The 18,895-nt window shown below is 43.5% G+C and overlaps 1 protein-coding gene across 1 annotated transcript in view; it reads right to left on the bottom strand.

Annotated features, from left to right (window-relative positions):
• NSD2 (nuclear receptor binding SET domain protein 2) overlaps positions 1–18,895 on the bottom strand; it is a 52,585-nt gene that overhangs the window by 24,570 nt on the left and 9,120 nt on the right. Inside the window, 6 exon segments of the mRNA XM_049789695.1 lie at positions 6,156–6,280; positions 7,695–7,773; positions 9,496–9,614; positions 12,147–12,242; positions 12,912–13,056; positions 18,395–18,871. Coding sequence (XP_049645652.1) covers positions 6,156–6,280; positions 7,695–7,773; positions 9,496–9,614; positions 12,147–12,242; positions 12,912–13,056; positions 18,395–18,871 — 1,041 coding nt within the window.

The following is an 18,895-nucleotide window of genomic DNA, read 5'->3' as shown; positions in this document are numbered from 1 at the left end:
ATACTCCAAAGAGAAGGAAGGTGCCTCTCACACAGACAGTCCCGAGTGAAAGGAACACATTCCAGGAATTCCTGCTGCTAAGGAGAGCTCATTTAGCATCACTGGCGAGTAAATTAGTACCAACTCTAACATTCTAGGTAAAGCAGTAAAGAGTATTGAACGGAAAAAAAAAATCTGTTTCAAAGACACCCGAATCCCTAAAACACGTAAGTCTGTATATTTCTTTGCACCTTTTTTTTTTTTTTTAATGTCAGTAAAGTTAGTTAGTAGCAGATCTGAAAGCATTTTGAGAAACCTTTCCTGGTAAAGTAGGGCTCTTTTAATTCAAGTATTATAATTTAGACTAATAATAAAATAAAACAGCAGTCTTCAGCAATTTGTTTAGTTTAAAACACAGATGATGAAATGGTTGGTTTGAAAAGCATAAAATAGTACAAGTTTCACATTAAGTCGAGACTCTAATCTGGTCCAAATACAAAAATCAACTGAACCAGAATATAGATTGAAGAAGGAATAATCTGAAGGTGCTAGATATGCTTGCAGAGAGTATCGATTCAGAAACTAAACGAAATTCATCTAATTTCTTGACCTTTGCAGGATGAAGGGGTCTCTACTGATTCACACCGCCCCCAGCAGACTGCTCCCAGACTGGAAGAGGCTGTGATATCTACGACCAAATGGAATAAGCAGGGGATTGGAGCTTTGACTGTTTACTTCAGGTCTAGACAGTAAAGGGGTTAGGCACTTGACTTGCACACAGCCGACTCCAATCCTCAGCACCACATATGGATCCCTGAACACAAAGCCAGGAGTAAGCCCTGAGCACTTCCAGGTGTAGTCCAATGAAATAATAATAATAACAACAATAATAATAAATACTTCGAGTACAGAAATGGTACAAAGTACAAGCACGCCATCTGCCACCAGGCTTGGACTGAGAACCTTCTCAAGGGTCTTTTTAACCTGCTTAATTTTCACACCCACATCGGGGAAGGTTTCTGTTTCTGGAACTAGATGATTTTCAATCTCCCCTTTCCTCTTTCTTCAGGGCATTTTAAGACGGAGTCTCAGTAGAACCAAGCACCCACTGAGCAAATATTAACTGTACTGTCCGTTGGAGTATAGTAACGACTCTGGGTGAACAATCAGGGCCATGGGGATCGTCAGGAAGAAACTCTGCTCCTGAAGGCTCAGGGCAGTTTTCCCAGCTTGTCTTCTATTATACTTTGCTCTGACCATAAATGTCCCCACTATACCTACCTCTGCCCACTTCCCATCGCTCTGTTCCTGTATAGCTCTCAGCAAACAGACCTTGGCCTCACACCTCTCAAGCTTTGCTTTCATCACAGGGGACTTCATTCTGGCTAAAACTTAGTTCTCCGTTGGAAAGTAGTCACAGTGAGACAGCGTATATTAAGGAAAGTACCAAAATGTGTCTACAGCAAAGTTATCATAGCTGCAGACAAACATTCAATTCTGCACCACTCTGAAGAAAAATCTATGAGACGGGTTCGGTAGAAAGGGCAGTTTTGAACAAGGCCCCAGGATCAAAACCTGTACCTAGCACCTCAGGTGCTTCTCCACTGTAATTCAAACAGGTTTGCTACAGAGTTCATCCAGGAGCTGCCTCCCCAGAGCAGGCCAGAAGTGGGATGAAGGCAAGCCCTGAACTGTAACAGCATCTTATGTATTGCCACAGGCTAACTCCACTCAATCATAGGCAGCTTCAAAGATATGACTAGACTGGAGCAGCCAGACCCAGACTTCCTTCGGCAGAAGAAATGCTCCATTGGAACAAACTGTTGTACCCTACAGAATCTACTGCTTATCCATAAATCCCTCACCAAGGCAGTTCCCATTCACTTCCTTCTTTCAGGAAGTCATGTTGGGCCTCTCCTACCCAGCATTCTAAGTGGGCACTTTTAGTCTTGTGGGCTGCTGCCCCTCCTTCCAACATCCTGGGGCAATGTGGCTTCCCCAACTTAGAGCCTTGGTTAGCTAGGTGCACAGCCCCTCTACCTCCAGTTCCCACTAGCACTAGGCCTGTCCATAGATGGAACGTCAGTGGGGAAGTCTTCCTCCTGCAGAAGGGCTGTTTCTAGCAACCCCCTTCGCACAATGGCTACTAGCTGGCCATTACAAGTCTGTTGGGCTCGAGTTAAAAGGAAACCCCCTCATAATTTCACAGCCTTGCCAGCCAGAGCCTAAATTAACTTTGTGTAATCTCTGGAATTGGAGACATCCTTCTACTTCTTTTGAATCCTATTTTTAAAAATTTAGGAAGGGGGCCAGAGCAATGACACAATGGTTAGTGTTTGCCCTGCATGCAGCTGACCCAGGTTGGATTCCCGGTATTCTATATGGTCCCCTGAGCCTACCAGGAGGGATTTCTGAGTGCAGAGCCAGGAGTAACCCAAGCACTGTGTCAGGTGTGGCCCCAAAATGAAAAATTTAGAAAGAGCATTAATTTAAGACTATTGTAGAGGTTTCTACTACATCTGAGACACTGACCAGCTCACAAACCAAACCAACCCAGGATTTGCCACTCCTATGTTCATTTTATCCCCACATATACAATGCAGTCAAAGGATTGCTTTCCATGCCAGAGCAATAACATACTTTTAGATAAAAATGGAATGAGGATGATTTCATTATTTTTATTGTTATAACCATTATTGTCACAATAGTGAACCACTGAGTCCTTGCAAAGTGCCAGGCACCCTAAGTGTTTGACATGCATTACTTACTGGTTCAGACGACAAGTGTTAGAAACTTTCATTAAAGGTAACACACATGTGAAGAGTCTGCTAAGTGTGAACCAGTGCTATTAACATAGATGTAATGAGCACGCATTCTGCTTCTAGGCCTGTTCCTCACCATGCAAAAACATGTGCACACCTAGGGCATGACCCCAGGAGGTGAACCGAGATCGAGAGAGATAATATAACGGCTAATGTCATAGAAAAGCAACTGATGAAGTGGCAGGTGTAAACAAGCTGATTATGATACACACATACACCCAAACATCAGTCACTAAATAAAAGAGTAGTTGAATAAAACACAATACTGTAAATGATATTTTCCTAAAATTTACTAGTGTCATAGTAAAACTGTTTATAAAAAAAGACAGAATCAAAACTTTCTTGCCTGTTATGTTGGAAATTAGTTTAATATCTACAGTATTGAAAACATTCCACTGGCAATGAGAGTAATGGACAAGAAACTCCTTTTAATGTGTGCTGTTTGTTCTTTGTTTTTGAAGGTACAGATGTTGACTTTCTTTTCAGTAAAAACTCAGTACATTACAAACTAGAGGAGAAAAATTACCTCTAAAAGATCAACCCCTTCAGTGCAATGTCTTTGTCGCAGGTCCAGGACAGCCCTGACTGAAGGGCATCCTTCCAACTCAAAATCTAAAATTGATCATTGGAATAGGAATGTGTTTCTATTATGAGATGAATGTGGTTGATTAAATGACCTTGATTAGGTATCTTACCTTGGTCTCAAAATTTGTATCTGTTTTCTTCATTGTGTGTGTTTATTAATACCAGTAAAAACAGATTATCACCCATCTTCCATAATATGATTGTGATAGGAATGTCACTTAGTGTGTACGATGATACACCACCTGCAGCAGGCATCTTGGGACATTACAGCATGTTAAGTGCAGTACAAGGCAGCTGAGTTCAAATCCAACTTGACTGATGTGGGCTCCCATAAAAGCTGTTACCAGTGAAGGCGAAAAAAATAAGAATTTGCTCTACTAAGGGAATAAGAAATGAAGTTACAAGACACTTAAATCACATTAATTCCTTCACAGGCCTTTGTCATGCAAGTGTGTCATTCTTTCTAGTCAGTAGAGTGATGTAGTACTAGTAAGAAGTATTCTAATAGAAATTTTATTTGTCATATATTTTTGAGAAGACTTAAAACACAAGAGAGCCTGAATGTCTTAAATTACCACCGCACAGAAATCCTTATTTCATTCAGGGTGATAAGAGAAACAATATAAACATGCAAAGGGACCAGTGAGAACTCCAGAGCAACTCCATCACCTTCTGAATGCCAAAGGACAGGGCCCAGCCACCTACAGAATGGGTTTGTAATTTTGCTTCTTGTGCTTAGTTGTAGGCACTATGCTTTAGTAGTGTGAACACATGGCAGTGCTCCTCTTTTTACTCACTTAAACAAGTCTGAATTCTGTGAACACATAATGAAAGTTTATCAAGCCCCCTAAGATAACTCACGGAAAATAAACCTAACAATGTCAGTGTTTGTGTAAGAAACAGAATGCACACACTAGGGGTCTATGTCACCTTCAAGATGTACAAGGTTCATGATTTTAATGTATTTAATAAAAACATACATAATGTGGACACTTTTCGAGTTCTACAGAATTAAAAAATCAATTAAGCCTAATGATTATAAAATGCTTTAAGTATTCCCAAGTTCAGAACAAATGTCTAATGCAAAAAAAATTAAATTTACCCTGACTAGCATATACATCAGACTATCAAGGCACACCTAACAAATCTGTTCCAATCTCCACCCTTGCCATGTGAGCCCCTTTGGTACACTATTCTAAAAGCCTTTCATGTACATTATGATCAGAAATAAGAGACAAGATTTCAGCAGTCTCAGCATTTTCTTTCGAGTACATTTGACCACAGGAAAAATAAAAGTTTAGCCAAGTAAGTGAACCAAACAAAATAGGATGCAAGAAAAACGCAGTTAAAAACAATTTATAGTTTTTAAAAAATCCATTTGTGGAACTGAAGTTTACTGTTCATTCTTTATGAAGTAGCATTCTTTTAGACTTTTATTTAATGTTTACTTATTTGCAAGGCTGGGTATCAAAACCAGGCTTCTCACACAAGCAAGTGTTTTAAGTACTGAGCCATATCCCCGGTCCTTGGTCCTCTTTTTTTTTTTTTTAAATTGATACTAAATACGGACAAGAAAAACCATTATGTCTAGTTTTTACCTTCTCTATGTTCCAATAACCTCCTGCAAGTTCAGCAAACAAGTATGACTGCATTATCTGAATGTGTCCTTGTGTGGAGGCGCCTGCGCCTCGAGGAGCTGTTCCTTACCAGCAGACACCCACTTAGAAGGGCTCTGCACCTCTGGGTGGCTCCCACTTGGCAGAAAAGTCTACCCCATGTCTAATGGAGAAAGCAATGAAGGCTGCAGCAGGGAGGGGAGACCAGGTCAGAAATACTACCTTCTGACCTCACAAGAAGTCTATCCACTCTCTGGGACTACCTACCCTGTTCCCAAAAAGCCCCAAGTTAGCATCACCTCAAAAGAGTATCAAATACAGGACACCTGTCTACAATGAGAAAAACAGACTCACAGGGAACAAAATAACAAGAAATTAACATTTAAAAATAAGCACTTAAAAGTCCTCTCTCAAACTGGAATCCAAAGCTCTTTTGGAGAGTCCTGCCTACACACTGAGGCCTTTGTTTTGTTTTTGCTTTTAGCAATAAAAGACTTTAATAATTAAATCTAGAAGTCATGATACAATGATAAGTAACCCACTCAAATAACTATTTTGCTATCACTTATTGCACAAGTCCAAAAAACAGGACTCATATTACCATAGTGATTCTGACTCCTCTCAACACTCAAGTATCTAAGAAGATGCCATAACTTAAGACCAAGCTCTGGACCCAAAGCCATGGTTATGAGAACATAACTCTGAGCCCAGATCCAGAAACCACCGGATTCTGTATGGCATGTGAGCGCCCCCTTCAGCCCACTAGTGGCCAGTGCAGCAGGACCAGTGTAAATTGATAGCAGTGTGTCCTATCCAAACCAAAGCAGACTCTCAGAAGGAAATTCCAGTGAGGGCTATGTAGAACAGCTTTAGACAGAGTTCATGTACAATTAAATGCATCAAATACTAAAATATATACGTGTATATTTATACATATCCTATGTGTCTTTTGAAGGGCTCAGAGAGACTAAAATAGAGATCTTTTTCCATTTCGTGACTTTTACACAGTTAGTGAACTTAACTAAGACTAACCTAGTTTATGGAGAACACCAATGTTATGTTTATTAAGTCTGAATTTTACTCACACTTCCACTGGGAGCGCTAAATGGCTTTCATATGAATGCCACTGTTATCACTGTTATTGTTATTTTACCTCATTCTCAGTTAATGACGCAGAAGGAGATGAACTTTTGCTAAACCCAAGAGTTGAAGATGCTGCTGCGGAAGCCCGATTTCGCTTCTTCAGTGGTTTGCATGCATCAGACAGATTTTTCGTTGCTGTAAATAATAATTTTGGGTCTATAAAGTTTGAAATCTTGTACCCTCAATCTCTGTATTGTCTAAAATTTTCCTTCTCCTAAATGAAGTTATAATGATAAAAAAAATTCTTAGGCTAGAAATACTAGAGGTATTGGGGGGGGTGTGTTTAGCCATACCCAGTGGTGCTCAGGGGTTAACTCCTGCCTCTGCTCAGAAATCACTCTTGGCAGGGCTCAGAAAACTTACGAAATGCTAGGGATTAAATCTAGGTCAATTGTATACAAGGCAAGCTCCCTACCATCTGTTCTACTGCTCTGGCCCTGCAAGGTTTAACTTTTTTTTTTCTTTTTTTTTTTTTGGGTCACACCCGGCAGCGCTTAGGGGTTACTCCTAGCTCTAGGCTCAGAAATCGATCCTGCTAGGCTCGGGGGACCATATGGGATGCCAGGATTCGAACCATCGTCCTTCTGCATGCAAGGCAAACAGTCCACCTCCAATGCTATCTCTCCTGGACCAAGGTTTAACTTTTAACTGAAAAAATTTGGTAAAATTTCCTAATAAATTCTTCAGAAATATTAACAAAAAGGTTTGGAAACAAATAGCTAAATTGCCTCTACCTTTCTTTACTTGTTTAACAGCTATTTTTATTTTTATAGCTATTTTTGTAAAAAAAAAAAAATTCGATGGGCCAGAAAGACAGTAGAGTGGATAAGGTACTTGCTTTGCACATGGCCAACCAGAGTTCAGTCTCCAGCATGGTTCCCTAAGCAGCCCCAGGAGTAATCCCTGAGCATTCTTGAATGTGGCCTTAAAAATCAATCATTTAACGTTTGTGGCCCAAAAACCAACAACAACAAAAAATCAATCATTCATTGTGATATAGAAACACCTTGTTCAACTTAGCTAATATAGACGATCAGATAATGAAAATTGGCAAAATTCACAGTAATAACTAGTCCTAAAAGAACCTTGACATTTCTATTTTAAATCACTTCTCTAGTATAATTTGAAGATGAAAGCAGTAAAACTCAGTAGGAATGAGTAGAAAAGTAAAATCGAGGGGCCAGAGCAGGGGCCCTACAGTAGGTAGGGCATTTGCCTTGATGCACCTTCCCAGTTTCAATCCCCAGCATCCCATATATCCCTGACATATCACCAGAAGTAATTCCTCGGTACAGAGCCAGGAGTATGGGCTATGTATGATCCAAAAAGATGAAAAGAAAAAAACGTGCCATGCAGATAAAATGACTCTCGTCCTTATCTCTATAAGGGGTCTCCAACGATATGAAAAATTCATTTATACCTCACCCTCTTGATTCTAGGTGAGCTGTCTGAGGATGCCACCCCCAAGCACACCCTACCCTGCTCACACCCATCATGCAGCCCAGGCACCTGGAAGAAAAGGACAAGGGAGGAGTGCTGCCCACATTACCTGCCTGGCTCTTCAGGGAGGAGGCAGCCTCGATGGCCCTGCAAGAGCTTGTTCTGGCCACTTTGTCAGTGATCTCTCTCTGTTTCAAAAAGAGGAGGAGAGAAAGGAAGCAGGGAAGGTGGGAGGGGGAGAAAAGGGAAAATCCCATGTGAACCAATGGAGTGCCTTCAAAACAAGGGCTCGCTTTGAATAGAACCAGATGTTCCACATTGCACTGCCATCCCCTACCTCACTCTCACATCTGTAGAGGACAGGAACTGGCAGGCTCCAGCAGTGCCTCAACACTCTTCCCTGGGATGCTGAGATGAGACCCAGGTTTTCAGAGACTTGTGAAACATGTTGCTCTATCACTCAGCTCTCTGCCCTATCTATCTCTTACATGAGTTTAATTTAACATTCAACCAGAACCCTCCTGTTGGGGAAGGAAACAGAAGATAAATGAGAGAAAATGGATCCTTCACTAAAGTTTGACAAGCAACTGAGTTCCTGAATTCCTGAAGTCTGAGCTGGGTGGCCACTGGAACTACCTCTGGAAACTGGCTCCATCGAACCACAAAGATGATCACTGAAGCAGAGTGAGAAGACAGAGAGCAAAGAGTTGGGCTCCGTGTGGCAATGTCAGCCCAGTTTCCTGGAGCCCCACTGTAGCAGGGCACAGTGCCCCCAAAGAGTAACCCCCATATCCAAAGGAGTTCCCATAATAAGGCATAAGGGACACCACGAAACTGCAGTTCTCAAGGGTTTAGCACTGAGGATCAAACCCAGAGCCTCTCTCTAGAGGGCACAGCCTCCCTAAGCCAAGACAGCTCTCCCTAGCTACTAACATGCATTTCTTTTAGTGTTTTAAATATCCAGGGCCAGTTTTCTTTGGGCATGGGGGTAGGAAAGTGGTCTCCTCCACAGTGCTCAGCAGCCCAAGAGTCTCTCCAAATGGAACTCGGTGATCATTTGGGCCTAACGCTCTGATGCCTGGTAGGGAACACCAGGGTCAGAACAGTGCTTGGAGCCAGGGGAAGGCAGTGCCAGGGTGCAACCAAGTATTTCAAATACAAAGATTTCAAAGTAACTAGTAAAAGACTGCTGGATCTAAGGAGTAATCTGAGACTAAGCTGCCACCATGAAGTGCATACGAGGGATTGAAAGCCACTTCCCTGAACTCACTACTCCATACTACATCATGCATGACCTTCACTTGGCAGGGCCCATGCAAGGAATAGCAGCCACTTCCCTCAGCTCATTGCTCCACACACCATCATGACCTTCACTAGGCAGGGCCAGAAACTGCTCTTCTGGCCTTTCCATATGCTCTTAGCTTCCTTTCTGTTGCATCACATAGACCTACAGGTCCCATTAAGTACAGAGTAACTCTGATTAGCTCCATTAGCAATTACTAATAAACTGTGTTCATAAAATCTATTTTCAATGTCTTTAATATTTTATTGCCTTTAATAAAGACATTAAAATATTTCATTGGATTTAGTAAAATGTAATCAATCCTTTAATAGATTATTATAGTTTCAAAACAACTTAATATTTACACCTCGACTAATAACCCCAATAGGCTGTTTTCATCTTCAGTTGAGCTAAAGACAAACACCCACCATTCACAGTGTCTGAATATTTTCCCTTGAAAGCCAAGTATCACAAACTTGTGTTAAAGCCTGTAGAGAATGACATGTTCTCAGTAGGTTCCTTCTTGGAGGGGTTTTGGAAGCTATATAGAATGATCTACTGAGAATGAGAACCCCCTGTTGAAATAAAAGGTACAATCACCCTGCCAGGGCGGCAGGGTCCTAATTACCTTCCTAAGACTGTGCTTGTCAGTCCTGAGTCTTTTCCTTGGTGCATCCTCAACTTCAACATCTTCTGAAAAGTCCTGTGTTCTCTTGGCGTGGCTTCTCTTTTTCCCATTTAAGTTATCTAGGAATGGAGAGTGGGGAAAGTTCCATGAAAAACACTGAACTACCAAGAACCTATACAAGGTAGCCAATGTGCAAATCCAACCAGATGAGGTTCCTGCAACCCTGCTGGTTTCCAGGGCCTGAGTATTACGGACCCCTTTGTTCTCCCTTTCTAAAAACAATGGTGCCATGGATCAAACCCAGGGCCTCACACAGAGAAGGCAAGTGCTTTCTACCATGGAGCCACAGACCTTTTTACACCAAAGGTGGCAAAAATATGATCTAATATCGTTGTTATGTAAGTTTTTGTTGAATTTGCATTTTAACATATTACAGCACTAAATTTAAATATAATCTGGTATTTTGAACATACTTTATAACGCGGAAGACTACAGGAATTTGAAATAAACTTGCAAAAGGCATTGTGCAGAGCAGTGGGCAGTCGAGTCTGCTTGGCCAGTGTCTGTACCCCCAGAACAAAGGCAGACTGATGTTCAGGGTTTCCTCACTAGCTGAGCTCCACCTGCTATGCTTAATAAGCCTATTTCCTTATAGCTCAGGTAGCAAATAAGTCTGTCTCTGCTGCATAGGGTCTGCTCCCTGTAAATGCTACCAGGTTTGGGTATGCTTGGAAGCAGCACTCCAGCAAGCCTGGAGGTGTCCAGGAAGTCCACCCAGAAGGGGCATGCAGCAGTGTGCGTGCAGGCTCTAGTAATGCTGATGGTGGACATAGTGCTGCACTGCCACTGGCATGGCTAAGGAGGTCCAAGTCAGCCCAAAGGCCTCCGGCAAGAGCAGGTTCATCCTCAAGCTTTGCTATCCATAGGACAGAACACAAGAGAGTGCTCAGATCCAGAGCAGCTGGCAGGGAGAGATGCAGATGGCTGCACTGCCCGAGGCCTGATCTCAACTGCTGATCTGATCATATGAAAGAGGCAAACAAGGAGGACCACTGACCCTCTTACTGGCCACATTTGTATGGGCTGTCCAAGAAGCAGCAGGGCACCAGAAAAGGCCTACAGGGAGCTGGGTTTGCTCAGAATCCAGTTCTGACAGAACCTCCTCTCTATGCTTGCCCCTATGACTCAGTTTGCTAAGCTGTGGACACCTGCCAGCTGCTACGTACCCTGACTGACACCCCAGAGCAACGGGTAAGGTGAAGTCATAGTCTTTGTAAATGACTCTAGTCTGCCAAGAGGCAGCTGTTCTTTTTTAAAATAAATATCCAGAGGCTGGAGAGATAGAATGGCAGTAGGTGTTTGCCAATGCATGCAGCTGATTCAACAGATGGTGGTTCGAATCCCAGCATCCCATAAAGTCCCCTGTGCCTGCCAGGAGTAATTTTTTTTTCGGCCACACCCGTTTGATGCTCAGGGGTTACTCCTGGCTAAACACTCAGAAATTGCCCCTGGTGGGCCGGGCAGTGGCGCTAGAGGTAAGGTGCCTGCCTTGCCTGCGCTAGCCTTGGATGGACCTCGGTTCGATCCCCCGGTGTCCCATATGGTCCCCCAAGCCAGGAGCGACTTCTGAGCGCATGGCCAGGAGTAACCCCTGAGCATCACGGGTGTGGCCCAAAAAGCAAAAAAAAAAAAAAAAGAAATTGCCCCTGGCTTGGGGGGACCATATGGGACGCCGGGGGATCGAACCGTGGTCCTTCCTTGGCTAGCACTTGCAAGGCAGACACCTTACCTCTAGCGCCACCTCACTGGCCCCGCCAAGAGTGATTCTGAGCAGAGAGCCAGGAGTAACTGCTGAGTGCTGCCGGGTGTGACCTAAACCCCCCAAAAATTAAAAAAAAAAAAGAAATCCAGAGGGCTGGAGCGGTAGCGCAGTGGTAGGGCGTTTGCCTTCAAGGCGGGTGACCCAGGACAGACCTCGGTTCAATCCTGGAGTCCCATATGGTGCCACAAGCCAGGAGCAATTTCTGAGCACATAGCGCATAACCAGGAGTAATCCCTGAGTGTCACCAGGTATGGCCCAATCAATCAACCAATCAATCAATAAATAAAATAAACACCCAGGAAACTGAATTCTTCCATAAAGACAAGAATTACCTACTAACACAGATAGTACTCCCGATCTTGGTCTCTGAAATAAGATTGCGAAGGGATAGGAATAATTAATTGCACATCTGACCCGAGGAAAGAAAGTGAGCAGTCTATGACATACCCTGTATACCCAATAACAGTCAAGATGGGCCATGTGGCATGATCAAAGTCACATGGACCCAAAAGGGTTCACTGGATCTAACCTGAGGAAAATCAGATTCATTTATCAATTATTGGAAAAGGATTCTTTTCTAGATTTAACAAACTAATAAAGTTAGATGGACATTCCTTTTAAGAACTCCTAAACACCCTCACTATTCTGATTTACAGTATTTGTAACAAAAACTGAACCACGTGAGCAAAATCTAATATTGACAGAACTAGAAAGTTGGTGATGGTGCTCTAAAAAGTGCTAAAACAGAGAGACATATGCTAGAAAAGAGGAAGGTCATAGAACACTTGTGCATGACAGTCAAAGACACAGAACATGAGCGAGCACACACAAGGCAAACTGCAATTACTTCTAGGTCTTGGGCTCCTTTTAGGTGAGTCTTGAAACACTTTATGTTTGGCTTCTCCAAAACTCTTCAATGATGAACCTTGAGAAATACAAATTTTTTGTATTTTAAATTGATATCCAAGTATGTCAGTTATTTTTACACCAAAAACGTCATTTTTTCCACAACATTTATATCCAAACGTGCACAAATGACAAATCTGACCAAATACTAACAGCAGATTTGTCTCCCTTCTCCTGACAGTTGACAAAACAGCATTTCTAGCTTTGGAACTGCAGTGCTGAGAAGAGTCAGGACACACAAAGCTAAAACTAGTCCACTGTCACCCTCTTATGCGCTCTCAAGAAAACAGGCTGGAAAATGCCCCCGGTCATTGCTCAGCTTGCAGGAGCAAGTAGGGAGTGAGAAGCACAGTGGGAAAGGGAGGGGACACACAGTCCTGAGACCCTAAACATCATGTAAAGATGAAGCCCCAGAAACTGTCTATCTCCCTTCCTCTTGCACTTGCCCTCACACATTCCATCAACCGCGAAGGTCAGAGTTCCCACCCCCTGGGGCACCATAGGCCAACAAAGATGATATGAAACAGCTCTCTTGAAAAGAAGCAAGGAGTGCAGGCTTGCTTCATTGTGAGCACAGAGGAGAGCTGGAAGAGGAGTCATACCTGCTCTCTAGAATACCAAGACTGAGCTCAGCATGCGACCACACACATCACACCTACATAGCACACCAATATAGTTTTAGAGTTACCAGAGTCTTCTTCAGCTTGGGGAGAAGCTACGAGGGCAAACTTTGTATGATAGCGTGCTTTCTGCTTCTCACTGAGCATATTCCACTGGGAGCCAAGCAACTCTTCAATCTCCTCGCCTGAGGCATCTGGGTGTTCAGCAACAACCTGTGAACACAGGAAAGAGTGAGAACCTCCAATACCTAAAATTCACTCCTTTTAGGCTTCATACAAGACCCCCCCTTTTTTTTCCTGGCTGTCTGCTCAGAAATAGCTCCTGGCAGGCATGGGGGACCATATGGGACACCGGGATTCGAACCAATCACCTTTGGTCCTGGATCGGTTGCTTGCAAGGCAAACGCCGCTGTGCTATCTCTCCGGGCACAAGACCCCTTAAGACCCATCAGAACTCTGTACAAAGCATTATTATTCCTATATCACAGAACAATGTCCCCTAAAATATCTGCAAGATATTTTAAACCACTTAACTGATGCAGTACCTCACTGAAAATTCCTGAATGAAAACAACACTGGTAAAAACCAGCTATATTCATGTAATGAGAAATAAATGGTAAAATTAAAAATGCACTTTTCAGGGCCGGCGCAGTGGCGCTAGAGGCTGCCTTGCCAGCGCTAGCCTAGGGCAGACCGAGGTTCAATCCCCCAGCGTCCCATATGGTCCCCCAAGCCAGGAGCGACTTCTGAGCGCCTAGCCAGGAGTAACCCCTGAGCATCACTGGGTGTGGCCCAAAAGCCAAAAAAAAAAAAAAGCACTTTTCCAAGGCCTGAGCGATAGCGCAGCAGTAGGGCATTTGCCTTGCATTCGTCTGGTCCAGGACAAACCTCGGTTCGATCCTCGCCATCTCATTTGGTCCAAGCCAGGAGTAATTTCTGAGCACATAGCCAGGAGTAACCCCTGGGTATCATTGGATGTGGCCCAAAAAAAAACAAACAAAAAAATGCACTTTTCCAAAATCACTCAATTGTAAGTCATAATTTTCTAGGCATTCATGAAAACTCAGTAGCAGGGCCCAGAGTGGTAGGGGTGAGGGGGTATTTGCCTTGCATGCAGCTAACCCAGGTTTGATCTTCTTACACCACATCTGGTCTCCTGAGTTCACCAAAAATAATTCTTGAGTACAGAGCCAGGAGTAAACCCTGAGCACTGACAGGTGTGGCCCAAAAACAATATATTAGTATCAGGGAAATACCAGGAAAGAAGAGTTCTGAACAGAGGCAAAGCCTTGGCATGTACTCTTTGGAGAGAAAGATCTGGAAGTACACCAGAGTGCTTCCAACTTTAGCTGAGCTGGGTTTGATTCCTGGACTCCCCTGTGGTCCCAAGTCTACAAGTGAATGATTCTTGGCACAAAAGCCAGGTGTGACCCCCTCAAAAAAGGGCACATATCTTCCATTTCACAGGAGAGTGCGCAGTGTCTCGTACAACTGGTGGAAGAAATGACCATACAGCAAGCCAGAAGAGATAAATTGTTTGCTTGCTCTTTAGGCACTGTAGCTACATCTGAACTTTTCCACTTCCAACTCACAGCTCCATAGCTTATAGTAGATCAAGTAGCTTGCTGCCATCAGGTTTGCTGCCAGGAGCGATTCCTGAGCACAGAGCCAAGGGTAAAGACTGAGCATAGCCATGTGTGGCCCCAAAACAAAAACAAACAAAAGTGACAAATTCCTAGTGGGGAATCTAAATCTAATCAGAATTAAATTGGTCAGAGTTTACTACATAGTATTAGATATACTTCTACCTAGATATAAATTTATAGATTTTTGTTTTATGTATTCCTTGGTACCTTTTATAGCTACTATAACTAGAGCTTTTTTAATTTTTTTTCTTTTTTGGTTCTTGGGCCACACCCAGCAGCACTCAGGGGTTATTCTTGGCTATTCTCAGAAATCAGTCTTGGCAGTTTCAGGGGACCATAGGGGACGCGGGGGATCAAACCCGGATTTGTCCCGGGTTGGTTGCGTGCAAGACAAACACTACTGCTGTGCTATTGCTCCAGCCCCTTTATAGCATACTTTTAAGCATTACATTTCTTCCTTGCTGTTGCTCTTGTATATTAATCTTATATCCGGAAGTTCAGGTAAAAGAGTACTCTTAAGTTTTTTGTAAATTCACGGGTTTTCTTTATAGAACATTGCAAATAACTGTTTCTTCCAATTATGCCATTTAATTTTCCTTGCCTCACTGTATTATCTACTATAGTCACTACATTTCATATGTAACTAGTGACAAAATGACAGCAACTTGTTCATGATGTTTTTTTTTGGTTTTTGGGCCACACCTGGTGATGCTTGGGAGACCATATGGGATGCCGGGGGATCGAATCACGGTCCGTCCTAGGCTAGTGCAGGCAAGGCAAGGAACCTTACCTCCAGCACCACCGCGCCAGCCTCTTGTGTTCATGATTTCAAAGAGAATGCTTCAATAGTTAGTTGTTGGCACCTTCTAGCAGATTAAGTAGTTCTTTCCTACACTGACATGATATTTTATATCAAAGAGAGAATTTTAAAAACTGCTATTTTACCTATTGATATAATTTAATTTGCTATACTAGTTTTTTGTTTGTTTTTAGGACACATCCGGCAATGGTCAGGGCCTGTGCTCTGTGCTCAGAAATCGCTCCTGGCAGGCACGGGGGACCATATGGAATGCCGGAATTTGAACCACTGTCAGTCCTGGCTGGACCAGCTGCGTGCAAGGTAAATGCCCTTCTGCTGTGCTATCTCTCCAGCCCCTACCATAGGTTTTCTAACATTATACTGCCCTTACTTTGCTGAGAAAATCCTTCCCATTACTCTTGCAAGCACATAATCCAATATGGTGCTTAATCCGTTTCTTATTTTTATTTTTTGTTTTGTTTGTTTTTGGGTCACAACCAGCAGCACTCAGGGGTTACTCCTGGCTCTACACTCAGAAATTGCTCCAGGCAAGCCCGGGGGACCATATGGGATGCCGGGATTCGAACTACCATCCTTCTGCATGCAAGGCAAACACCTTACCTCCATGTTATCTCTCTGGGCCCTCTTTTTTCTTTTTGAGCCATGTCCAGCTATACTCATTCTGTTCAGAGATCACACCTGGTGGTACTCAGAAGATAATATGAAGTGCCAGGGATTGATTCTGGGTTGGTGATGTGCAAGTTAAGTACCCTATTTATTGTCTTATCTCTCTGGCCTTCCATTTAGGTTTTTTTTTTTGGGGGGGGGGGGCACACACTGTGATACCAAGGGTTACTCCTGGTTTTGAGCTCAGAAATTATTCCTGGCAGGGGCCAGAGTGATATAGCACAGCAATAGGACTTTTGCCTTGCACATGGCCGACTCGGGACGAAGCTGAGTTTAATTCCCAACATCCCAACTAGAAGCAAATTCTAAGCACAGAGGCAGGAGTAAACCCTGAGCACTGCCGAGTGTGGCCCAAAAACCTAAATAAATAAAAATTAAGAAAAAATTACTCCTGGCAGGTTCAAGGGTCCATATGGAATGCTGGGGATTGAACCCTGATCGACCGTGTACAAAGCAAATCAGGACCAACGGTGGTTTGAATTCCGGCATCCCCCATGTCTCTCAGGAGCAATTTCTGAGCAGAGAGCCAGGAATGACCCCTGAGCACCAACAGGCGTGACCCAGAAACCAAAAAATAAATAAAAAAAATTAACAGGGGGCCGGCGAGGTGGCGCTAGAGGCAAGGTGTCTGCCTTGCAAGCGCTAGCCAAGGAAAGGACCACGGTTCGATCCCCCCGGTGTCCCATATGGTCCCCCCAAGCCAGGGGCAATTTCTGAGCGCTTAGCCAGGAATAACCCCTGAGCATCAAATGGGTGTGGCCCAAAAAAACCAAAATAAATAAATAAATAAAAATAAAATAAAATAAACTGGAAATTGAGCTCCTATATGGATCCAGCTACACCACTCCTAGGGATATACCCTAGGACCACAAAAACACAATACAAAAATGCCTTCTGCACACCTATATTCATTGCAGTGCTATTTACAAAAGCCAGAATCTGGAAACCCAGATGCCCAACAACCAAACTGTGGTACATATACACAATGAAATACTATGTAGCCATCAAGAAAAAAAAAGTCATGAAATTTTCCTATACATGGGTGGACATGGAAACTATTATGCTGAGTGATAAGTCAGAGGGAAGAGATACACACAGACTAGTCTCACTCATTTGTGGGATTTTATTTTTATCTGTGGGATTTAAGAAAAATAAAAAACATTATTGTAATAATACCCAGAAACAAGAGAGATGAGGGCTGGAAGGACCAGCCCATGATATGAAGCTTACCACAAAGAATAGTGAGTGCAGTTAGAGAAATAACTACACTAACAACTATCATGACAATGTAAAGAGAGAGAGAAATAGAATACCTGTCTCAAATACAGGCAGTGGAGGCCGGAAAGATAGCATGGAGGTAAGGCGTTTGCCTTTCATGCAGAAGGACAGTGGTTCAAATCCCAGCATTCCATATGGTCCACTGTGCCTGCCAGGGGCGATCTCTGAGCATAGAGCCAGGAGTAACCCCTGAGCGTTGCCAGGTGTGGCTCCAAAAAAAGAAAAACAAAAATAACAAAAACAAAACCTACTACTGCCGGAGAGATAGCATGGAGGTAAGGCATTTGTCTTTCATGCAGAAGGACGGTGGTTCAAATCCCGGCATCCCATATGATCCCCTGTGCCTGCCAGGGGAGATTTCTGAGCATAGAGCCAGGAGTAACCCCTGAGCACTGCCGGGTGTGACCCAAAAACCAAAAAACAACAACAACAAACAAACAAACAAAAAAAAAAAACAGGTAGTGAAGGGGGAGGAAGGATATGGGAGGCATTGGTGATGAAAAGGTTGCACTGGTGAAGGGAGATGTTCTTTTTTATAACTGAAACCCAACTACAAACATGTGTGTAATCATAGTGCTTAAATATAAAAAAAAAAATTCAGGGGCCGGCGAGGTGGCGCTAGGAGTAAGGTGTCTGCCTTGCAAGCACTAGCCAAGGAAGGACAGTGGTTCAATCCCCCGGCATCCCATATGGTCCCCCCAAGCCAGGGACAATTCCTGAGTGCTTAACCAGGAGGAATCCCTGAGCATCAAACGGGTATGGTCCGAAAAACCAAAAAAAAAAAAATAAAGTCAGGGGCCGAGTGATAGATAGATAAGGCGTTTGCCTTTCATGCAGAAAGTCATCGGTTCAAATCCCGGCGTCCCATATGGTCCCCCGTGCTTGCCAGAAGCAATTTCTGAGCATGGAGCCAGGAGTAACCCCTGAACACTGCTGGGTGAGACCCAGAAGCCACACACACACAAAAAAACTCAGTCACTGGGAGCGGATGCTCACCCAAGTTCATACAATAAGGCCTGGGCTGAATTCCAGCAAAGCCAGTCCAATAAAAACTACTTCCTGCCATCTGGGTATTTTTGTCTACACTGAAAGAACCTTTGAATTGTACAGAATGCAGAGCAAATCTCTGTGGATTACCAACCTCATCCCTATGCTTCTGACAGAAGACCAGAAACTGGGATGCTGCCTCTCCTTTCCTGCTTCTTGGAGTAGAGGCAGGGGCCTTCTTCCTTCCGGGATGGATGCTGACTCCTCTCTTGGTGCCAACCTCTGCCATTCTTTGCAGAGTGCTCTTTACTGTCCCAGACTCACTATCCTGGTTCTCAGGAGAACTTGTCAACTTGGCCCTTCGCCTTCGTTTGATGGGAAAACCCTCTTCTCCTGGGGACTTGGGCTCAGCCTCTTCAACGACACCTGAGGATCCCACAGTTCCTCCAAGAGCCTCTGTAGCAATGCCTGCCTCCTTAGCTACATGAGGGTTGAGATGAAGCTGGTCTCCCAGGTAGATGAAGGTGAACTTGGCTTTCCGCTCCTCTACAGACATGTTAGCAGCTTCCTCAGCTTGGATAATACCCATTTCCCACTGAGCCCTCAACTTCCCGGAAATAGGTTTCAAGAGCTGAAAGGAAAACACAAGATGTTA

This window comes from Suncus etruscus, chromosome 16 (assembly GCF_024139225.1).
Source record: "Suncus etruscus isolate mSunEtr1 chromosome 16, mSunEtr1.pri.cur, whole genome shotgun sequence".
NCBI classification, from domain to species: domain Eukaryota; kingdom Metazoa; phylum Chordata; class Mammalia; order Eulipotyphla; family Soricidae; genus Suncus; species Suncus etruscus.
Note: the sequence above shows the minus strand (reverse complement) of the source record. Positions and strands in the feature narration are given on the sequence as shown.